Source organism: Hesperophylax consimilis, chromosome 15 (genome assembly GCF_061612785.1).
Source record: "Hesperophylax consimilis isolate HC1 chromosome 15, BYU_Hcon_1.0, whole genome shotgun sequence".
Classification (NCBI taxonomy): domain Eukaryota; kingdom Metazoa; phylum Arthropoda; class Insecta; order Trichoptera; family Limnephilidae; genus Hesperophylax; species Hesperophylax consimilis.
The window spans coordinates 3,371,008-3,391,061 of NC_142850.1; the positions used below are offsets into that span (position 1 = coordinate 3,371,008).

Here is a 20,054-nt window from a genome sequence, read left to right on the forward strand (position 1 = left end):
ATGAAAATGCATTCTATAATTTTTTGGTGGCAATCGTCACACACACGCCGCATATACGCAGCTAATATATGAAATAAGTGTCAGTCCTACCCGGTCGGCATTTGGCGAGGTTAGTAGGGTTGTCGACTCCAGTTCCTAGACAGGAAGGTTTAATTCGTAATAAGTGATTTTAAAAAAAACTAATAAATATTAAAATTTGGACCAAGTATTGCCCTCTCTGATTAACATTAAAAACCTAAGCTCTTTTCCATTGATACATAAACATACAAGGTAATATTTGTCCTCTGGTAAGGAATGTAAAGGTGAATAAATTCAATAGGATTCATATAAAAGCATAAAAACATTTATTAATACAATTTAATTGAAAGTGTAATTTAATTACGTAATAAGCGTACCTATTATAGAAATTAGAAATCGATGGCGTTAGTAAAAGAGATGATTATATTTGTACAATACATAGTCAACTCTTGATTGTTGTTTTACTTAGAATTAGAGACCATCACTTCAATATTACGAGGCAAAAATTAACCTTTAGTATAACCTAACCATCCTAATGATAGTTATGAAACTGATTTATGAGAAGACATCAAATTTTATGCCTAAAAATTCCAAGATTCGCAGAAACAATGCCAATGCGAGAGTCCCTGTTGCTCCTTACTATCTGGAGCCAATGAGACTATGGCATCGCTGATTGGTAAGTTGTGAGGCTGAAGGAAGTGGGGAGAGGAAGGAGACTGGGAAGATAAAGGTAGAGAGTACTTGGCTATTTAGATTTGGTCACACTAGAGCAATACTGAGATTTGAACCCACGACCTTCGGATTCAATAGTCAAGAGCCTTATCCCTAGACAACATTTTTTATTTTTTTTATTTTTTATAGTGAATACCTCACAAGAGTCCCAACTGCTCCCGTCTGGAGCCAGTGAGACTATGGCATCCCCAATTGGGGGATGTTGTGAGGCTGAAGGTAAGTGGAGAAGGGAAAGAGGAAGGTGGGGAAGTACCTGGCTATTCAGATCTAGTCACTAAACACGGCTAAAGCCATTTGGAGCAACGTTTCAATTCTGAATGGTGGTCTTACACCAGGGCGATACTGGTAGTATCTTTCACTCTGGAACGTGCCGCAAATATACTATATACTATTTTAATTAATTAATTGTGAAATAACACAAATCAATCAAATAAAATTTATTTGCGCACGCCGGGTTCGAACCCGCGACCTTCGGAATGGCAGTCCAATGCGTTACCACTGGACTATGCCGGCCGTCAATCTGTTTTTATTACATTCTGTTTTTATTGCATATTAACATATGCTGTTAATATGCAATAAAAACAGAATCATCCAAAATCGACAAAATTTTCTCATTTATAATCCAAAGGGGGGGGGGGTGAACATTAAAACTTGTAAAATCGGTTCAAAACTTAATACGCATTTCTAAGATTTTTTATTCTGTGGGGGGGGGGAGGATGCATTCAATACAAATCAGTCAGTGGCTGAGTTGGAATTGGATCTGGTTCCCACCCAGGCGTCGTGAGTTCAATTCCTCGACTGTCTAATTCCTCCATAGAGTAAGAGTAGTAGGAGGTATTCAAAGTTTGTCATGTTGTTTGTAACCCAGGAATACTTCAGCCATAGTCGTCATCACGTCACACGTCAGCACAATGTAGCATGACAAGAAGAAAGGTGCTATTAAATTGAATTTCTAAAACAGCATATAATTACATTTAATTACTCTTTAAATAACCATATAACATTTTCATACAACTATCTTCCGAAGAGAATGTTGAAATAAATCTCCAGCGATCGTTTCCACAACATTTCTTCAAACATTACCTCAAACATTGCCTCAAACATTCGAAAAGTGGGCGTTCCCATCCACATTTTTGTTCGAAAATGCAATTTTTGTGTTTTCCGTGGCCGATGGAAAACATTCCCATAAGCATAAATCGTAGTTTTTGAGGTTAAGGCGAAGCTTAATGCCAAATCACTATTTTGATTAATCTTTATAACGAATTGGTGTACATTATGAATACCAAAAACTATGCTTTAGATAAATTGAAGGTTTTCCTATCGCTTCGCTTGAGTAGAATATAAATGAATAAATAAATTACTCAATAAATAATATAAATGCAAACTACTAAAAAAATATTTTTTTCAATAGAAATTTATGAACGCATAAGGGAATCAACTTTTAAAAAATACAGTATTATAGCTAAGATTATCTGTGACAGTTTCACTTGATTAACTTTGCTTTCTTATAAAATTATTTACAAAATAAATAAAATCCAGTTTTTTGCCTAAAATCGAACGCTTCTAGAGTCCGTTTGTCAAGCGATTTTAATGCCTATTACCCACGATATAAGGTATACCAAGAATATACACATTAGGCTTGTAGCTTCCTCTGTGCACTGAGCGAGCATAATAATTATGAGTTTAATAAATTGTAAATAAATAATGACGTATGAATGATTATTTCTGTCATATATTCATCTTTAAATAAAGTCTTTTAAGTCTATTTTAGAGTGCCCAACAAAGCTCCGGAACAATTTGTGACAGCTGCTGTTTCAAAATTCTCAAGTGGTCCATTAGGCTAGTATATGAATCCCCCATTGCGAGAAATCGTAATGTGACAGCAAGTCGCAGTCTGTCGAATCTGTGGACGAATAAATTATATTAATTCTTCGAAATCAGTTTTCGAGATGCGGAAGAAATTATCTGTACCAAATATTCTATTTTCAATTCCTGATATACTCGTAAATTAAAATTGAAAGTACGGTCGAACCCGATATTTGTATTTCCTCCCTGGTTCAATAATTTTTGCGATTGCTAAAACCGCAAGAACGTCTTCGTCAGAACTCATCTTGACAGTTGACAGAGAAAAACCTCATCAGACATCTACAAAATATTAACAAAACATCTGTGGCCATGCCCACCGCCCCCAAATGTTTCAACAAAGGGAAGAGACGGAATATGGACGAAAACAAAAATGTTTGACATATTGTTTGTAGAAACGGTCGCATGAGACCCCGCAAGGAATCTTGCATGTACTGTAAATAAATAAAATTGGTGGTGTGCAAATCCTTCGTTCGCAATTGTGCGGGGTTGGTTGCGGTAAAGTGCGATAAAGACTTTTTTTTATAGTGAATACCTCACAAGAGTCCCAACTGCTCCCGTCTGAAGCCAGTGAGACTATGGCATCCCCAATTGGGGGATGTTGTGAGGCTGAAGGTAAGTGGGGAAGGGAAAGAGGAAGGTGGGGAAGTACCTGGCTATTCAGATATAGTCACTAAACACGGCTAAAGCCATTTGGAGCAACGTTTCAATTCTGAATGGTGGTCTTACACCAGGGCGATACTGGTAGTATCTTCCACTCTGGAACGTGCCGCAAATATACTATATATTATTTTAATTAATTAATTGTGAAATAACACAAATTAATCAAATAAAATTTATTTGCGCACGCCGGGTTCGAACCCGCGACCTTCGGAATGGCAGTCCAATGCGTTACCACTGGACTATGCCGGCCGTCAAAAGACTAAGACAAAACAAAAACGAATTGAATCTGCCTCAGCAAGAGGAAATGAGTGGGAAAGGCCAAAGACTTACCCTGGTCTCGTTCTCCTTAGCCGCTGGTTCCTTTTCACTTATCAGCTTGCAATTCCCTTTAACATTCGCTCAATCAACACAAAACAAAACAGTGACATTCACTGCGGCGGGTAAAAAACGTTTCACTGGACGATGTATGCTCCAAAACAATCACAGCCGAGTTCAACATATGCGGGTATTCACGATGACACGAATGTTCGCGGTGACGAAGATGCAACGATAACAATGCTCCTTGTCTTTGGGCCCGGGTCAAGGAAAGGGGACAAGGGGCAAAGGGGGGGTGAAGGGTACACATTTTAAGGCTATTTAATTTTAAAACCTCACGCGCAACTAAAAATGATAAATAAAATGATAAATAAAATGAACCAGGTATGTTTCGTTGTGCTGAATATGTAAGCCACAACCATATTTGCTATTGCATTGAAGAAGATTCTGCCAATGTGCTGAGATTGCTGATGATTAGTATGACCATATTACATTTGGCACCAATCTATGTTGTCTTTAAATGGTATCCTATTAAATCCTCTTAAGATTAATGATGCAATGGTTACAATCAAACAATGCGATCATATCATGTATGATAAGAATATGTGATGGTAAATTACATAGATAGACAAGGAATCTGTTTATTACCGGTCAGTGGCTGAGTTGGCATCGCAATTGGGTCCCAGGCGCCAAAACAGTAACTTAATATTAAATTTTTTTATGTAAAACGGTTTGTAATAAAATGTGCTATAAAATAAGCTGTGAGCTACAGATTTTATTTATCTAAGCGATGAATTAGTAACTTCCCGAGGTATTTCTCTAGAAACATCTGAGATTTTAGTTATATGCTCATCAGAAATAATGAAAAAAAATCAATTTTCTAGGCCTGCTAGGACAAATTCGACCGTAAGTCCGTCCGTTACGGCGGGCCGCGCGCGGAATATACTTTGTACAAGACTTTTTCACTTATGTCGTTAAGTTTACTTTATTCTATAGATTTGCTAGAGCAAATTCAACCATAGGCCTGTCCAATACACCAGGGCCGCGCGTCGGATTTTTTTTGTGCACGGCTTCTTCACTTACGTCGTTAAGGCGATGCACTGAGTAATATTTTAAATTGAGCCGCTATCAATAACAACCCTTACGTAGAAGGCGATAAGTTTTAAATTCCCGCTTAACACCATCCGCCTGTTTTGATTTAAGCAAGAAAAACACATGGCCAAAAAGTGCCTTTTATTTTATTTAGTTCTTTAGTTCTTTTAGTTCAGGCATAAATATATAAATTTTTTTCTATAATTTTAACATAATTTAATTATTATAATTTAAAATAACATAATTTTCCACATTATACAATAAAATCATAACCGAAAATGGGTTCGTAAGTAGGAGATTTTGAACTTTAAAGCAGTTTTCATAGGCCTTATACATTTTTTTTTTCTAGGCTTATAAAAAGACTTATCTAAAAAATACTCGATTATTTCAAAGGTCAAGATGTATTCTACTCGCATTATTTAATTAAAGCATCTGAAACATTTCTAGGCGACCAAATTTTCAAACCAAAAACACATGATTTTGCATTACTACGTATGGCATCGCCTTAAATTTCGACTTTATTTTAGGGTATTGTCCCGTCTTATGATTATGAGTTACAAATTGAATTACGCAGAATAAGGAAGGAACATAGACCCGGAGGAAAATAATTTACCTCAGGGTCTATGTCATCTTTGGGGATGCTTTATGGAGGGAATTTTTACGGAAATGAATGATGGGAAGTCCTGCGAAGGAAGAGGGTATGAGGGGTGGGCAGGAATCTGAGGGTCAGTGTGTCCGAGAGTGACGTATGTATCCATTCTTTCCTCTGCAGTGCAAGGCGATGCGTCCAGAGTTTTTTTCTGCAGCCTGCAGGACGAAGAATTTACCGATGATAGCCAACCTCCGGTAGGAGAAGGCAGCAAAAATATAAAATAGCTAAAGAATGCACTGAGAAAACTTACTGATATTGCTAATTTATAAGGAATCTCTTCACTGAATGAATTTCTAGGTGTCATGTTAAACATTTCGTAAAAAGGGAATCTATTATCACGACGTCGGAACACGTGTTCGTAAACATCATTATCTTTTCGCATTGCGTCATTATATATTAACAGGACAAAAGCAGGAGCATGAACACGTGTTCCGATATAGTTCATAGTAATCAAATTTTACTAGGAAACGGCCTGCTTTCCCGTTTATAAAAACATTTTTAAAAATCGGAAATACTACTTTTTGTGTAATAAATTTCTTAAAAAAACAAATTAAAGGTGTTATGTCACAAAAAACGACGACCCATAAAATATCAATACCGACAATATTATTTTTTTCTTGATAGGTAGGTATATTAAAATTTCTTTCGTTTTCCTTGAAAGATGATAGCAAAAAATATCATAACAATAGCACCTAGTTGGGATTTCATCGTAGCGTAAATATTAAGTATGCCATTACGCAAGATATTAATCAATTATTCGTGTTTTGAATGCCATTACTTTGGTAGCATTGTCAATCTTGAAGGTTTGATGCTTGACAAGGTGGTCTGAACAAATCTTATGCATTTTTAGTGGTGCCTTAAATGATAATCTACATTATCGATTTTTCACATATACTCTACAAGACAACCGTTCTTCGCACCAATTGACCAATATTCGAGCACCATTCAGCGGTTCTAAGTAATAATTTTCCCTGTAAAAATGTTCCATGTAAAAATTTTCCCTGTTAAAATTTTCCCAGTAAAAATGTTCCCTTTCAAAATGATCCCAGTAATAATGTTTCCTGCCAAAACCTTCCTAATACAGTAGTTGTTATTGTATTATTTATTTGAGTTCTTCCCACTATTAACGGGGATATTTTTGACCGGGGACATTTTGGAAGGGAATATTTTTACATGGAACATTATTACTTAGAACTGTCGAATGGTGCTCGAATATTGGTCGATTGGTGCGAAGAATGGTGGAAAGGGCGGATGTTGATTATAATAAAATGTCAATGACCGATTGTGGCTGAGTTGACAAATGCGTTTGTTTCCCACCCAGGATTCGTGCGTTCATTTCCTCTGCTGGCTAAGTCCTCTATCATTTCACAAGCAACGTCTTTCGCTGATAATGGTGGTACCTATTAGGAGTTTTATTAATATTTACAGGTTTTTCATAACCTGGGTACATCAGTATTTCTTATAAATCAGAACAAATAAAATTATGGACATTCACTGTTCAATCACAAATCAATATTCATCTTTTTTACGTTTTTATTATGTGATTGAAAAAGTAGTAGGTAACTTCTTCTCGTTTTTGTAAAAATGTTCTTACAAATTGGTAGCTGGTGGCTAAACTATGATTTTTTTATGTATTTGTACGTCCGCATCTTTATCGCATAATTATGCATATTTATGAATGGTTTTTAATTAATTAATTAATCTTTTTTACCAGTTGGTGGCTGAGTTGACATTGCTTTTGGATCCCACCCAGGTGTAGCGTGTTCAATTCCTCGACTGGCTAAGTCCTCCATCGCAACACAAGCAACATTTTCCCCTTACTGTGGCGGTAGAGATAGCGAGATTTTCAAATATTGTCAGGTTATTCGTAATCCGGGAATGTTTCTTTCTTTAAATAAAAATCTCTAATAGCAAGCTTAAAAAGCTAATGAAATGCCGGCTCTAAATGAACCATAAAAAATATCTCCCTTCGCCAGAACCCAGAACGTTTTGTCACAGAAAATTAAATACTCACGACAAAAATATTAAGTTTGCAAAAATAATAGTTTATTGCCGTATCACGAGAAAAAATTAATAATCATTGATGACATTTTTCATTAATTCACTTTGAGCAGCATTTTGTGATCACCCTGCTTCACGACAGGTGGGGATATACTCGTACAAGTGAAAGTAAAAACGTTGAACATTCGGTCATCCAGTAGTAACTAGTACCGGATAGTGACTAGTGAGGACAGTTCATTCAATTAGTCACGGATTCTTCAAGTGAGTTCTAATAAACTTGTAATTGCACTATTCTTAAATAGATAACACAAATTACTTAACGATAAAAGATTGGTACTAACTGCAGTTAAATATTGCCTTTTCATGTCTAAAGATCATTAGTTATATCAACAAATACGGTTTTGTTAAATTTTCATGCGTTTTGCTTCGCGGTTAAAGCCTTTGAAATTGGTAATGATAAACGGTGGTTTTTAAGGTCAAAAAGTTAATATTGTTTGTGGTTTAGTAATTAATAGTTATAGACTTATTTAAATATATTTGAACTTTTTACCTTTCGAACTTTAGGTAGTAAGCTAGACAAAAGCGTTAAAATGCATTTTGAAAGGTAACCGACGTTTTGATCGTAAGCAAAGAGATCTTATGTAAAAAGATCGTAATTATCATAAATTAATGTAAATTATCGTAAATTAGCATTTGATCATAAATTAAAAAATGATCGTAAGTAAGAAAATGATGTTAAATACTCGACCTTACAATAATCGTAATTACCATTGATTGTAATTTTATTTAAGATCGTGAATAATAGAATGGAATGGAATATCCCACAGCATTGCTTACTGAAGAGAACAGATCTAATTTTTTATTTTATTGCAAAAATTAAAAAAAACGCCGTTTATATACTGTTCGTGCATAATTTTATTTTATGTATTTATTGTTAACTATTATTTAAAGTTGCCTTATTTAAAACATTTACTTATTATTTGCCTGCGATCATTAATCTACCATATTTTTGCTTACGATCATTTTGTTACAATCATTTTGCTTACAATCATTTTGCTAACGATTATTTTGCTTACGAAGATTTTGCTTACGATCATTTGAGAGTTACGTTCATTTGATTGCGAGCATTTGCATACCATCATTTTGCTTACGATTATTTGTATACGATCATTTTTTACGACCATTTTACATTTTTTGATCTTTGAATTGGGTAAAAAAGACATTCAGCTGAGTTGATTTCGAAATATTTAAATATAAAAAAATATATTAGTAAGTTAGACCTTCGGATCGTAAGATTTCATAATGGAAGAGTATCTATATATTTGTTTATTATTGGCATTCAAACAATTTTAACAGCTAAATTATCACCTTGCCAGATCAACCTGTTAAAATTTAAACTATTACATTACAAATTCTTAGAAAAATCAACAAAATGAGGAATAATATAATTGAAGAGAAATAATGAATGTAGAAATCAGACAGACATAAAAATCAACACTAAAGATAGATTAATAATAATGTGTAAATATAAAAATATTGGTACATACAAATGGTACCTACAACAGAATGTAATTATTTAATTTTGAAGTCATTCAATCGTTTTTCAGTTAGGTTACGTTATATTATCAGCATCATAATTTACATACCATAATATATGAAATTTAAAAAAAATACATGTCAATAGCTTTTTCACTGTGGCGGGAATCGATCCCGCAACTTCCCGCTTTAAGTCGATGCACCACGTCGGGTAACATTTGGAAGCAGGCCGCTAACAATAACAGTCCTTATGTTTTTAGCGATAAGGTTCGCATCTTTTGATTTATGTAAGGAAAAAACATCGCCAAAAGGTGTGTTTTATTTTATTTTGCAAAGTGCAGGCAAAAATATTGAAATTTTTTACGATAATTTTCTAAAAAACTTTAATTGCCACAATTTACAGTAAAACCATAACCGAAAATGGGTTCATAAGTAGGAGATTTTGATATTTAAAACAGTTTTTAGGCCTTATATTTTATTTTTTTTTATAGGTTTTTAAAAAAAAATAAAAAAAACTGAAATTAATTTCGAAGATTTCAAAAGACGAAGACGTGTTCTAGTCGCAGTATTTAATTAAAGCGTCTAAAATATTTCCAAGCAATAAATATTTCAAATCAAAAACATATGATTTTGCAGTACTTATGTGCTTCGCCTTATATGAGTATACAAATATGTTATGGGAGAATTCTGATATGTGGAGAAAGAGCTTATCCTCGTACATGTTTTAAAAGAATTTCTATATCCAGAACAAGACATGTAGTCATTACATTATTGTATAATATAATTAATCTCGATTTAAAAACGCATTTTGTGCATTCAGTGCATCGGTTCTACAGGTTTCATAACTTTACATTTAATCTAATCACATTAAAGTAGGTACGTTATACCGGAATTTTATGTGCAAAAAGCAAAAGGCCTATGAAAGGAAATGATTGAACGCAATTTACTTCAAATTCGAAATTCTATATTTGGCTAACTAAGATTTTTGAAAGTAACAGGAATAAATAACACAAGTACTTAATCTGTAACTTGTAAAGATAAAAACAGAATTATTTCTTTATTTCTACACAATCAAAGAAATATTACAAATTTCAAATATAGAATTCAAATAATCTTACTGTAAAATACAACAGAGGTAGGTACTTTGTAAGTATTTGAGAATATTATTTTATAATTTATTAATTTGCACAACACATGCATCCGATCCAAATTCAAAAATGCCACACACATACTCACAAGGAAATTGTTTTGTTTACTTAGTGAGGCCAATTGACTCACCATAGAAATACATACTGGGGAATTTTGCTAGTTCCTGGAAATTTTAAATGATTTTCACTAATTTCCAATCTGCTTTGAATTTCTCAGAAACTTATTTATTTTCCTAGTGTATGTAAATCATTCTTGGTATGAACAAAACGGTTCCATGATATTTACATGAAAATTCAACACACCTACAAAAATTGTTATACTCATGAAAAGTGATAAAAAACTAGGTTAAATATTTACCATAAAATAAAATAAAATACTTTTTGTTTTAAAACAACGAGTTTTTAATCATTTTATAACCGACCGGTTTCGCTTTACTCCAGCATTTTCAGGGAATTATTGATAACTCGTGGTTTTAAAACAAAAAGTATTTTATTTTATTTTATTAAATATGTCAAACCACAAAGTGATTGCTTTCTACAATAATAATAAACATTTACCTATGTAACCTATTTAACCTAGTTTTTGTTTCATCACTTTTCATGACTTTATAACACTTTTTGTAGGTGTGTTGAATAGTCATTTTGGTGAAATACACGGTCACCTCGAAAAGCATGTAAGATTAAAAAATAAAAAATTATATCGCGTTTTTTTTTACGGGTCTGCAATTATTTTCAATCAACGCAAAAACCAAACCATTTTATAATTATATTTTGACGTAGACAAACGTACATTTCCTGTTTTGTACATCTAATGTGAATATCCATAGTTATAATTGATTTTTAACTATCCAAAAACCGACTAAAAAATTTATATTTTAGGAAACCTTTACAAAAAGGCGTGTTTTTTCTTATAATTTTGCGTAACTGGGACTTTGAGCTTAACATTACAATCTAAGAAATAATGCTCATATAATCATTGTCCCTGCAAGTGTGCTGAAATGACAAAACATTAGATGTTTGCTAAATAAATATTATGTTTGCATGGGGCAACTAAGAATTTAGTTTTTACATACAATGTTTAGTGCTTTTGGACTTTGAATGACGTCAGTCATATCATCTTCCCCCTATTTATTAAATTAAAATAACATCATATTTACCTAACCACGTAAAAAAAACGTTTTTGTACTGCCAAATATAGATATTACTATACGAGCATCCACTCCATTACTTATTCAAGTCGTAAAAAATCATAAATGTGATACGTACTATTATGGAATGATATATTATGTAATATATTTGATAAGGCAATGAACTAACGTGAGCTGAGCCTGATGCATTGGTACAATAGATATAAACTCTTTTTATTGTATTTATAATGTATACAACGAACAGGGGTTTACATAAAAAATTACATAAATAACAAATAATAAATAAAATATTCCATTAACGGTGCACATCTCTTCAAATTATTGGTAATCCGGTTAAAACGGGATTGAAGGCAGTTTTAAAATAAAATTTTCATGTTTATTTTTACTATATCAACAAAATTACCACATTTCACTTTATACTTTCATAGCACCTTAAGGCAAAGCTTAATGCTAAATCACTGTTTTGATTAATCTTTATAACGAATTGGCGAACATTATGAATAACAAAAATATGCTTTATATAAATTAAATCGTTTCGTTTGAGTAGAATACAAATAAAAAATTAATTACTCAATAAAAAATATAAATGTAAACTACTAAAACAATATTTTTTTTCACTAGAAATGTACGAACGCTTAAAGAAAACAACTTTTAAAAAATACGGTATTATAACTAAGATTATCTGTGACAGTTTCACTTGATTAACTTTTTTGGTTTATTATAAAATTATTTACAAAATGAATTAAAACCAATTTTGTGCTTGAAATCGAACGTTTCTAGACTTCGTTTGTCAAGCGATTTTGATGCCTATTACCTACAATATAACGTATATCAAGAATATACATATTTTTGGCTTGTAGCTTCTCTTAAATAAATAAATAAGAGGTTGGGACTTGGTTAAGTTAGTTCTTTGGAAAGGAATATGGAAATTATCATGGTTTTTAAGTAGACGGTATTCCCGTACATGTATTGACAGATAGGTACAGTTATTGTAAATATCATAAACTGAATATTGCACCAAACTTTATTATCAAGTCACTTCATATTATTCTGAAAATAATTAATCCATTTGAACTATGTCTAAAATCCAACTTTTTTTTCAGAAGAAATTTCACAAGTACAAAAATGATCGCCCCAATATTATTAATTTCTTTATTAATCGTCGGATGTTCATCTGCTCCAACGCCTCCATCAGACGCCCCAGTGAAGATAGGACTATCCCTTGATGCCATAAATCCAGGATTAGTAGAAATAGCCAACCAACAAATCGCATCACTGACAGAATCAGCTGCCCAAAAAGCCGCAGAGATCAACAATCTGGTCGAAACGGCCAGTAAAACTCTCCAACCTGTTTACCAATCTGTCAGCGAAACATTCAACAGTGGACTTAACACAGTTAGCGATACAGCAAGTAAAACTATTCAACCTGTTTACCAAAGTGTCAGTGATACCTTCAACACTGGACTCAGCACAGTCAGCGACACAGCCAGTTCTGGTTTCAAAGCTGTTAGTCAAACACTCACCGATGGTCTGACAGCTGTTTCTGGAAAAGTCAGCGATGGGATAACAGCTGTTTCTAGCAAAGTCAGAGATGGGATTGTGACCGCAAAGAATGTTGTGGAAGACCAGTATGAGGCTGCAGCGAGTGCACTGAACGCACAAGTTGAAGTTGTTGGTAATATAGCCAGTCAGGCTCAAACCGCAGCCACTGGTATTTCGGGTAATATTGCATCTGCTGTCAATGAAAAGGCGGCTGCTGTTGGGGGTCTAATTTCCATCGTAAGTACATATCTAGTTTTTTTTTACTTATTCTCTGCATTTTTGAACAATAGGTAGCTTTGATCTGGTGTGGTGTAAGTCCCTGTAGCTTTGAACACCATTGTAGCAGAGCTGGAATTTACGAATAATAAATATAGTGATTCGAAACAAACTGGAATAAAATTCACGGAAACTTTAAATCGCTTTAATAATCAATGTGTAGGTTTATACGTAAAAAATAAAAATTGTGAAGACCTGAAAATAACTGAAAATAATTAGTAAATATTTCTAAAAATATATACTATTTTATATTAACCGTACACAAGAGGCCCTGAGGAAAATAATTTCCCTCAGGGCCTATTTCATCTTTTGAGATGCTGTGTGGAGGGTCTTTTTCAAGGAAAGGAAGGAAAGGGAAGTTCTGGGAAAGCAAAAAGGTATGGTTAGGTAGGAATCTAGGGATTAGTGTGTCCAGGAGTGACGGACGTGTGAATATATCTCTCCCACAAGGCGATGGGTCGAGAGACCGATTGGAGAAGTCAAAGGGTCTTCCCAAACCAGCCGCTCCCGATCTGGCACGCCACGTAGTTGGTGGGCAGGCGCATCCTGAACACCTCACCTGATGAAAATCACAAAATGTAGCGAAACACTTGGGGTAACCTATGGCAGAAATGTTGATTATCCAATTAATATTGCCCGGGGCGGCGGTACCCATACCCGCCTTCCAAATTGAAACATTGTAAATATTTGCTATGCACGGCAGGTATTTAGGTTGCTTGGATGTGGGCTATCGTCACCCGTTTAGAGGAAGTTCCATCTCAGTCGCGGCAATGACCCCTTTTCCAGCATAATATAGTTTACAAAATGTTAAACAAATTAATATTCAATGCCTAGGTAATAAATGGTTTTCAACATTAAATAACATTGTGTAAACATAGATTTTAGTAAGGATTAAGCAAGCAGATTGCGCTTCCAATGTTGTCTTGATATATTTTAACCATTTGCGTGTTTCCATACAAATGGTTGAAGGTTGATATTTTTAGGCTCGTTAATATTGTATGATCACTATTTATATGTAAGGAATTTCCAATAAGAGGTGTTATTTTTATATTTAATCGTAAAAGATCAATGATTTCGTTGCTTGTGTGGCACGTAGCGCCATCTTGTTAAAAGCAAACGTTGTCCAAATCAATACCATCCAATTCCGGTCATAAAAAATCATTAATCATCTCTAGATAGCGCAATCCATTCACCGTAACTGTTGCTCCAGCCTCATTTTCGAAAAAGTAAGGTCCAATGACTCCGCCGGACCATAAACCGCACCAAACAGTCACACTTTAAGGATAGATAAGCTTTTCAACGAGCCCCAGATGTGACAATTTTGCTTGTTGACGAAGCCACCGAGGTGGAAATGGGTCTCATCACTCAAAATGATTTGCATTTGATTCACTCAAGTGAATTTTAATAATTTCAATGCGTTGTTGAAGCGTGTATCGTTCCATTTTTATTAATGGCATAGTTTTTACTTGTCAAATGTCAAAAAAATGACAGCTTCAAAAGTAACATCTACCGAAATACCGGGCTATTCAAAATAACACCTCTTATTGGAAAACCTTGTACCTATACAGGGTGTATCGGCACGTACCCGACAAACTTTAACCAGCTATTCCTTAGCATATTTGGAGTAAAAAATCTTATGTGCACTTTGCTGTCCGGTAACGTTTTTTTTTAATAAAAAATTTATTATTCATATTTTCACCACATGTCACCACTGTTTTATCCTTTGTCAAAATTTGAAAACACATCTGGCAAATATTTTATTCGAATTCCGTTGAATAATGCACGTGTGTACCTATATTGGCGCACTTTTACAAGCACAGCGAAATAGCACGGCACCATTCGTCTCATTTTTAACTATTATTATTTAGTGTGTGCGAAAGAGCGAAGACGGTTTTTGACATACTTGCTTATAACAGCTGTTGAACACGAAACGCAATGCGAATGACAGTGATGTGGTGTGGAAATTTTAATTTTTTTTGTTTTTAATTGAAAAAAAAATGCTACCGGACAGCAAAGTGCCCATAACATTTTTTACTCCAAATGTGCTAAGGAATAGCTGGTTAAAGTTTGTCGGGTTAGTGCCGATACACCCTGTATAGAAACCAATGGTTTTTATGAACATCGACGAATTTCACACACACCTAATTGAAAATCAGACTCTGTTAAATCACAAACTCATAAATATTGTCCGGTTTTCGTGTTGAAATTCGTCGACCACTATCGAAACTCTGTTCTGACATTCGAGGCTGTGACGTTCCCCTTATGAAATTTTGAAAATAAACTGGATTATTTCTTATACCTACGAACACTCACAAAATTAAATTTTAAATTGCATTTTAATAACTTAACTAATTGCGGATTTGTATGTCGGTCTGAGTGATTGTATCTCTGGTTCAATAAATTCGGATTTGTTTTGAAATTAACTGACATTTTCAAATGTGTTAATTTCTTTTGCATATTATTTTCAGAAGACTTGAAAATAATGTACCTACCTAAAAGTCGGGCAAAGTTGCGATCTTCAAGTTCTGTTCCGAAAACATTTTAAAAAATAGCACGTAAATGATATCTCGATTTTAAATATGTTTGTACAAGTAGTTGAAATGCTCCCAATGAAACGATAAAAAAACCATACATATAATTATGTACCTACTATTTCCAGCCAGCAGAAACAGGACTATTTGAGGACAGACCACGCAAGTTAGAAACTGCCGTTCTCGAGCAGGAAGATTTCTTAAGTTCAAAGCAGTCCATCAAAGATAATCTTCAAGGATTCGTAGGTGGGATATTCCAGGTGAGTCAACTACTAAATGAAACCTAGGTATACCTATATTTTATCCACACCAGCTCGTTTCTGGACTTACACTTGTGTAGTAAACAGTAGTATTATACAGCCCTGAATATGCTACGGTTGTAAGGAAGTGTTTACCAAGTTATTGTTTTATTTTAAATAATAATTGTCATCACTGCGGGAGGTTTATTAGTTACGGCACGTCCTACAAAAAATCTATCAAAAACACTTGACATAGATTTGCCAATGTTTACAGTGTATTCTGACCTCCAAAGTGTCTGCTTAAATTTATCACACGACCGCAGTCAGAATTAACCAACGAAATTACCTTTTCGTGCAAACTTTCAGTTTGTGTTTGGCTAATTCGCAGGAGGTAAAACAAATGCTAATCTGACAGATTGGCGAGGTATACTGCCATCTAGCGGTATCAATTAAAACATTCCAGGGAAACTGATTTTGTTGAGCTTTTGACTTGTGCCGCTAGGAACGCTTTTATTAGTGCAACAAAAACAAAATAATTTGTAAGGTTTCATTAATGCAGTTACTAATTTCCGGGAATCTTCAACCAAAATAATTATTAATTGACTTTCTGTTATTATTCCGCCAGCCCCAACCAATCGTGGACAACATAACAGAAGAAGAAAAGTATGGAAACGACGGTGACCAGTTTGCCTCAATTGGAAGAGCTTTAGTGGGAACTACGGAAGGACTTACTAAGTTCTTCAGCAATGCAATCAATGTAAGTTGTATTAAAATACTCATCTGCTTTGTATAGTTCCCAGCGATCAGGTCATAGGCTTATTGTACTCTCTCCCACGTTTCACCCTATTCCTTGGAAGTCCGGTCGCTGTAATAAAATTTACCACAGTCATTGGGTGTTTGACGATCTCTCCTCGTTCCACAACGTTCCTCCCCAAGGAAATGAGCCACCTTCCCATCTAGGCAGGGCATTAGCGGACAAGTTGAATTGCTTCTTTACTTCTCACTTCTTCATCCACTTCGCAATTCCTACAGCCATTGGAGTTTTCCACTCTCAGCACTTTTCCTGAGGTGGCAGTGTCCAATTAATAGTCCTACTAACTCCCTCAGTGAGATTTAATTAAAATCAGTTACTGCCCGGCTTGATTTGGGATCTATTTTGATTGATTGTATTGAACTTATAATGATTTCTTTCGGCTCAATCAAAGTTTCAATGGGTGAAATAACTACCTACCACACTTAAAAAATTATCCAACTAAACTTAATATTTTTCCTACCTATCTTAGTAAGAAGTAATATAATGTTTTCATATATTTTCAGATACCATTCGATGCCATCAAATCAATAACTAGATCAGCCAGCGACAAACTAAACAACTTTGGTGCAAGACTTATCGGACTCAAATAAATAAATAAAATCAACCATATGAGTATTTTTGTGAAATCGGGGACTACCCTGAAATGTTTTGGTTTATTTATTACGAGTTCTAGGGGTAATTAATTTTTTCAGTAGCACAAAATAATATACGAATAAGTTACAGTAGAAACTGTGATTTGATAGAACAGGAACGAGCTCCTCTGGGTTGTGAAAATAACGAAATTGCTTTAAAAAATCTGTGAACGATTTTGATCATTTGTCAATGTTTTGGAAGAATAATGAATATTATCATCCAATCGACCGCACAATGCAAACGAAATTTAATAAATAAGATAAAATAGAAAATTAGAAATGAAAGTGATTGAGGAAAAAATAAGAATGATGCAAACGTATTGCGAATCTTTGTTTTTCTTTATGCCTACGTTAATAATTGTGATTAACACAACAATGTTCAAAAGACGCCACGACAACATTATTATTGAATAATTAAGTCACTTAAGGCGATGCCATAAGTAGTAATGCAAAATCATATGTTTTTGGTTTGAAAATTCGCCTAGAAATGATTCAGATTCTTTAATTAAATACTGCGAGTAGAATACATCTTGGCCTTTGAAACAATCGAGTATTTTTTAGATAAGTCTTTTTATAAGCCCAGAAAAAAGTAGTGTAAAAACCTATGAAAACTGCTTTAAAGTTCAAAATCTCCTACTTACGAACCCATTTTCGGTTATAATTTTATTGTATAATGTGGCAAATTAAGTTATTTATAAAATGATCGAAAAAAAAAAAATTTATGCCTGAACATCCACAAAATAGAATAAAAGGCACTTTTTGGCCATGTTTTTTTCTTGCAAAAATCAAAACAGGCGGATGGTGTCAAGCGGGAATTTAAACCTTATCGCCATCTACGTAAGGGTTGTTATTGATAGCGGCTCAATTTAAAATATTACACGACGTAGTGCATCGCCTTAATCTGTTGTTTTTTTGCGTTTAGGTTTAAGACAGGCAAATGCGGTGGTGTAAATTAATACACGTAAAACCTGGAACTTTTTTATTATTATTCAATGAAGGTAGTTAATTGAATTGGAATATGTGTTGAGAAATGAAACACAGGTAAATTATTGTACTTTCACATAGATTTATATTTGTAAATAGGTACTATTTAATATGTTTAAAGCGGTAGGATACAAAGATATAATAATAACAATGATTGTACATACATTTCTACAAATAAAATACAAAAACTTTTATAATAATATATCTTATCTTTTAATGTCCCTAATACAACCCATTTGTATTGTTTTTGGTTCTTAATGGATTCATTATTAAATCTGCTTCTTGCAATGTTTTAAATTAAATTAAAATAAACATTTAATTTTGTTTATTATATCATAATATAATCATTCTTTCAGATGAGATTACTGATGGTGTTTTTCACCATCCTGTCAATAAGCTGTCAAAAGCACTATTCATTGGATAATGTATATTTTCCATTTGAATATCACTCGATAACGCCTTATTCCATAATAATGTTTGAGTTTACCATTCAGTGCTCGAACTTATGAACCATAGCTATATATATAGGATACACTAGTTGAGTTTTCTGTCTTTTGCAAGTATTTATTTATTATAATGGATTGTTATTGACAGCTTATCGTGAGGATGGTGAAATGTCCCCATAGTCACTTAACTTATTTTAACAAACTTAGATACAATATAAAACTGACAATAAATTCTTTAATAATATAACCTATTCATAGTCTATAGCAGCAAATAACCTAATTTTATTTATATAATAATAGAAATACAAAAAATATATATAGTAATAAACACTAAAGAAGAATGGTAAAATGAAATTGGAATACGTTAATTTTTTATTATTATTTTTTATATTTTAATGTTTTCCTTATTTTCATATTTTAGTACACTTATTTTGTTTGGAAAAATAGATTATTAAGGTTAAATGCGACGCTCGTTATAATCTACGTGTTCATAGGTAGTGTTAGTTCATTTATTTTATTAAAATACGCTTTTTGTATGACAATGTTAAGACAAATCATTTGTTTGTGCCTGTACGTATGCAATATGAATATAAATAAATAGTTTATTTCCTTTAAAACTTTCAAGAAAGGCATTCAAATACAATGTTGTTCCGATGATACAATCCAATGTTGTATTTGTATGCATTTCTTGAAAGAATTGGGCATTTTTCCGGACAAAACTATTAATTCATGTTTATACTGCGTATGTACAGGCGCAAACATATAAAAAAAAACAAAGCAATACCTTGCAAAAAGCGTATTTGAATAAAATTAATTAATTTACGCCATCTATGACAATGTAAATTATAAAGAGCGTCTCGTTTAACCTTAAAAGGAAAGTGGGAAAACCAAAAGTTTGGAGATCGGTTCGAGGCATCGATATAATTTGATCGATGATTCGAGGCTATAATAATTAATGATGAATCGTGGAACTGATGTAGTAAACATATTTGAGGATATTAAATAGAAAAGAAAGAGAACAGATAAGAATATGAATCATGTACTATTTAGCCATGAACCAAAAATATATACATAATGAACTATAAATGAGAAACTTTAAGAGGTATAAAAGCAAAACCACTAATGTCCACCAATGCAAAATGTTCAGAACTTAGATAAAACAATTTGGATATTTCCCTTAAGGTTAAACGCAACGCTCGTTGTATTCTACGTGTTCACAGATGGCGTTAATTAATTAATTTTGTAAATACGTTTTTGCAAGGTATTGCTTTACAGTATTAAGACAAATTATTTGTTTGCGCCCGTATATACACAATATGAATATGAATCAATAGTTTTGTTCGTTTAAAGACTTAATTCTTTCGAGAAAGGCACACAAATACAATATTTTACCGATGATTCAATCCAATATTGTATTTGTAT

The 20,054-nt window shown here is 33.4% G+C and overlaps 1 protein-coding gene across 1 annotated transcript; it reads left to right on the plus strand.

Annotated features, from left to right (window-relative positions):
* The first annotated feature begins 7,535 nt into the window (after window positions 1-7,535).
* On the plus strand, window positions 7,536-17,746 carry LOC149417190 (uncharacterized). The gene is made up of 5 exons (XM_089639939.1): window positions 7,536-7,597; window positions 12,272-12,947; window positions 15,646-15,777; window positions 16,382-16,513; window positions 17,074-17,746. Exons 2-5 carry the CDS (start codon window positions 12,294-12,296, stop codon window positions 17,158-17,160), a joined length of 1,005 nt encoding a protein of 334 aa, XP_089496065.1. The 5' UTR covers window positions 7,536-7,597; window positions 12,272-12,293; the 3' UTR covers window positions 17,161-17,746.
* The last annotated feature ends 2,308 nt before the right edge of the window (window positions 17,747-20,054 follow it).